Source organism: Tupaia chinensis, unplaced genomic scaffold, assembly GCF_000334495.1.
Source record: "Tupaia chinensis unplaced genomic scaffold, TupChi_1.0 Scaffold142619_1, whole genome shotgun sequence".
In the NCBI taxonomy this organism is placed as follows: Eukaryota; Metazoa; Chordata; class Mammalia; order Scandentia; family Tupaiidae; genus Tupaia; species Tupaia belangeri.
This window is the reverse complement of record NW_006202465.1, coordinates 198,636-201,444: the sequence shown is the minus strand read 5'-3', so window position 1 is coordinate 201,444 and position 2,809 is coordinate 198,636. Positions and strand designations below refer to the sequence as shown.

The 2,809-nt window shown below is 44.2% G+C and overlaps 1 protein-coding gene across 1 annotated transcript; it reads left to right on the top strand.

Moving 5' to 3' along the window:
- Window positions 1-11: 11 nt before the first annotated feature.
- Window positions 12-1,173, top strand: BEX2 (brain expressed X-linked 2). The gene is made up of 2 exons (XM_006163548.1): window positions 12-110; window positions 547-1,173. Exon 2 carries the CDS (start codon window positions 552-554, stop codon window positions 936-938), a length of 387 nt encoding a protein of 128 aa, XP_006163610.1. The 5' UTR covers window positions 12-110; window positions 547-551; the 3' UTR covers window positions 939-1,173.
- Window positions 1,174-2,809: the final 1,636 nt, after the last annotated feature.

Sequence of the window (2,809 nt, the reverse complement as noted above, 5' to 3'; positions counted from 1 at the left end):
CACCCCAGCCCCCCCACCCCCACCCTTTGGTCTGCAGGTCCGAGAGGCCAAGTGTCCTGGAGGCGCCCCTCAGGGCGAGGATCAGGAGGAGACTGCAAGGCTAGGCCCAGGTCGGTGTGAGGGACGCTGCTGGGGGGCGTGGGGAGGGGAGGGGAAGGAAAGGGAGGGACGTGTGGAAAGCCCCGGCTGAGACCCCCCAGCCCCCAGTCTCCTCCCTCTGTCACCCTCCCCTCATTCTCCCCACCCCTGTCATGCTCCCATACCCGCCCCCTGCTCCCCACACACAGTTCATCCTCCATTTTGGTGCCTGCTGAGGCCTGGCTGTGAATCTATAGGGAAAATGGTGGGCTTGGGGGGCGGGGAGAGGCCAGTATTGGGAACCTGTAGAGGGCGCACTGGGCTTCTCAAGAGCAGAAAATGAAATGTTAACAAGGCCTTTGAAATCCAGGGTTCTGAGTTTTGAAAGGTGCATAGTAGGGCCTCAGGTCCTCAGTGTTGATCCATCTACCAACAATTCAGTCTCTGCTCTTGTGTCTTGCCTTCTAGGAGTAATGGAGTCCAAAGAGGAACGAGTGTTAAAAAATCTGGATGTGGAAAATGGCAACAAGGAAGATGAAGGAAAAGATGAAAAGGAGCAAGATGCTAATAAAGGGGAGCCCATGGGCCGCCCTTTGGAAGCTGGTGAACACTGTGTGCCTAGAGGAAATCGTAGGCGATTCCGGGTTAGGCAGCCCGTTCTGCAGTATAGATGGGATACCTTGCATAGGCTGGGAGTGCCACAGGCAAGGATGAGGAAAGAGAATATGGAGAGGTTTGGGGAGGAAGTGAGACATCTGATGGAAAAGCTCAGGGAAAAGCAGTTGAGTCATAGTCTGCAGGCAGTTAGCCTTGACCCTCCTCACCATGGCCATCGTGATGAGTTTTGCCTTATGCCCTGAATCCTGCTGTCTTCCCTTAGTAAGGAGACCCCTGCTTCTTAAACTTACATATTCCAGATGTACCTTGTTGTAAATCTTTTGGTGTTACTTGTATCTTGTGGGTCTCCCATTACCAGTTTCTAATTGAATATAGTGTTTTTGACCCAGTTTGTAAGTCTCAGCAGGGGAATTTTATCTCTTGCATGAAAAGATGTTGATTATATATTGTAACATTAATAAAGCAGTTTAAAAGGCATTTTTTGTATTCTTTTTTACTTCAGATTATATATCTTTGTATGTGAACATAAACATACATAATGTTTATGTGATAGAATTATGAAGGATTTTTATTTCTTGTTGCTTATCTATACTCTTTTTATTGGATTAAACATGAATTACTTAATAAAAATAAACTTGATTGGGCAGGCAAGTGGTGTGGTGGTTAAGGGCCCCGGACTCCCACATGACTGACCATGGTTCGAGTCCCAGACCTGGTGACTTGGTTTTTCAATTTTTCTCTCTCTGTTCCTCTCTGGTCAAGTTAAAATAAGTAAAGTTAAAATAATTCTTTTAAAAAAAATTTGACCACCTTACAAAAAGAATGTGAGCACTTACTAAACACTTGTGATAGAATCTCAGTTTTAGTTTACCTCTGAGATCCCTTATTTAGAAATGTAAGATGATAAGAGATACTTCCTTCTGAAGATCATTATGTTTAATCAGTAAGATGAAAGTAATAGTTACCTCCTAGAGCTGCCGTGTGGACCAAAAGCAGTAAGTTTGTGAGCTTTCTCCAATTTTTTATTCCCATTGACATGGAAGACCAAACCCTCTAGCTATCCCTTTCATTTATTAGGGGACCTCTCCAAGGTGAGGTCTTATATATAAAAGTCAGCTAAAGGACAGGTACTTCTATTCCTCTGCTGCTACACACTATTACCATGCTCTTCTCTGGGTATTCTGTCAGGTCTTGCTCCCTACTCAGACCACCACTACTTCAGATATTCAGGAATCCTCAAGGTGAGAGTCCAGCTGATTGCTCTGGAAGCCCCAATGGATTGAATCCTTAAATGTGCTCTAGAAGTGGACAAATTCCCCATCTTAGATTCATCAATTGATCTCATCTAGTTCTAAGGACATCTCCCCAGTTCAAAAGACCAAGACAAAGAAGGGAACACAACTATTTCTATTTGAATTCCTCATACCAGTGTACATCCACCTGAAACCTATGAATGTATAGAATTTTGTTGAGTTGGACACTGAAATTATGTCAATTAGTAGATGACCAAATGTGGGGATCTTTATGAGAAGTCCATGGGAAAGCTCTTGGGATTGTATCCCAATAGAACTTGGGGAATAAAGCCCCTCATAGAATGTGCTAATGAGGTGAACCACATTTTATGTATGAAGATAGTCTTGTGGAAGAAAACTTGCAAGTTAGCATTCTAGTATGGGTTGGCAAATAGCCTGTTGACAATCTAGTCCACTGCTGCCATTTTATAGTCTATAAGAATGATTTTTACACTTTATTTTGTTGTGGGGTTTTTTTTTGTATTTTTTTACACCTTTCATATTTTATTTTGTTTTGTTCTTGGCAGGGGGTGCATGCAGCGAGAGATGGGTGGGGGTTGAGGAAGTGGGTGGAGTGAGAAAGCATCCACCATGGGGTTTGGTCACTCTGCAGCCCCTTTTCGACCTCCTGACTCTTGGGATTTGGGGTACACACACATGTACCAGGTGTGTCTCAGGTTGCTAGGTCTGGGAATCAAACTGTGTAGTCACGTGGGATTCAGCTGCCTTAACCACCCACACCATCAGCTGGCCTTAACTTTTTGTTTTGTTTTTGTTTTTTTCTATAGTGCTGTGCATTCACCAGGGACAGAGACAGAGGG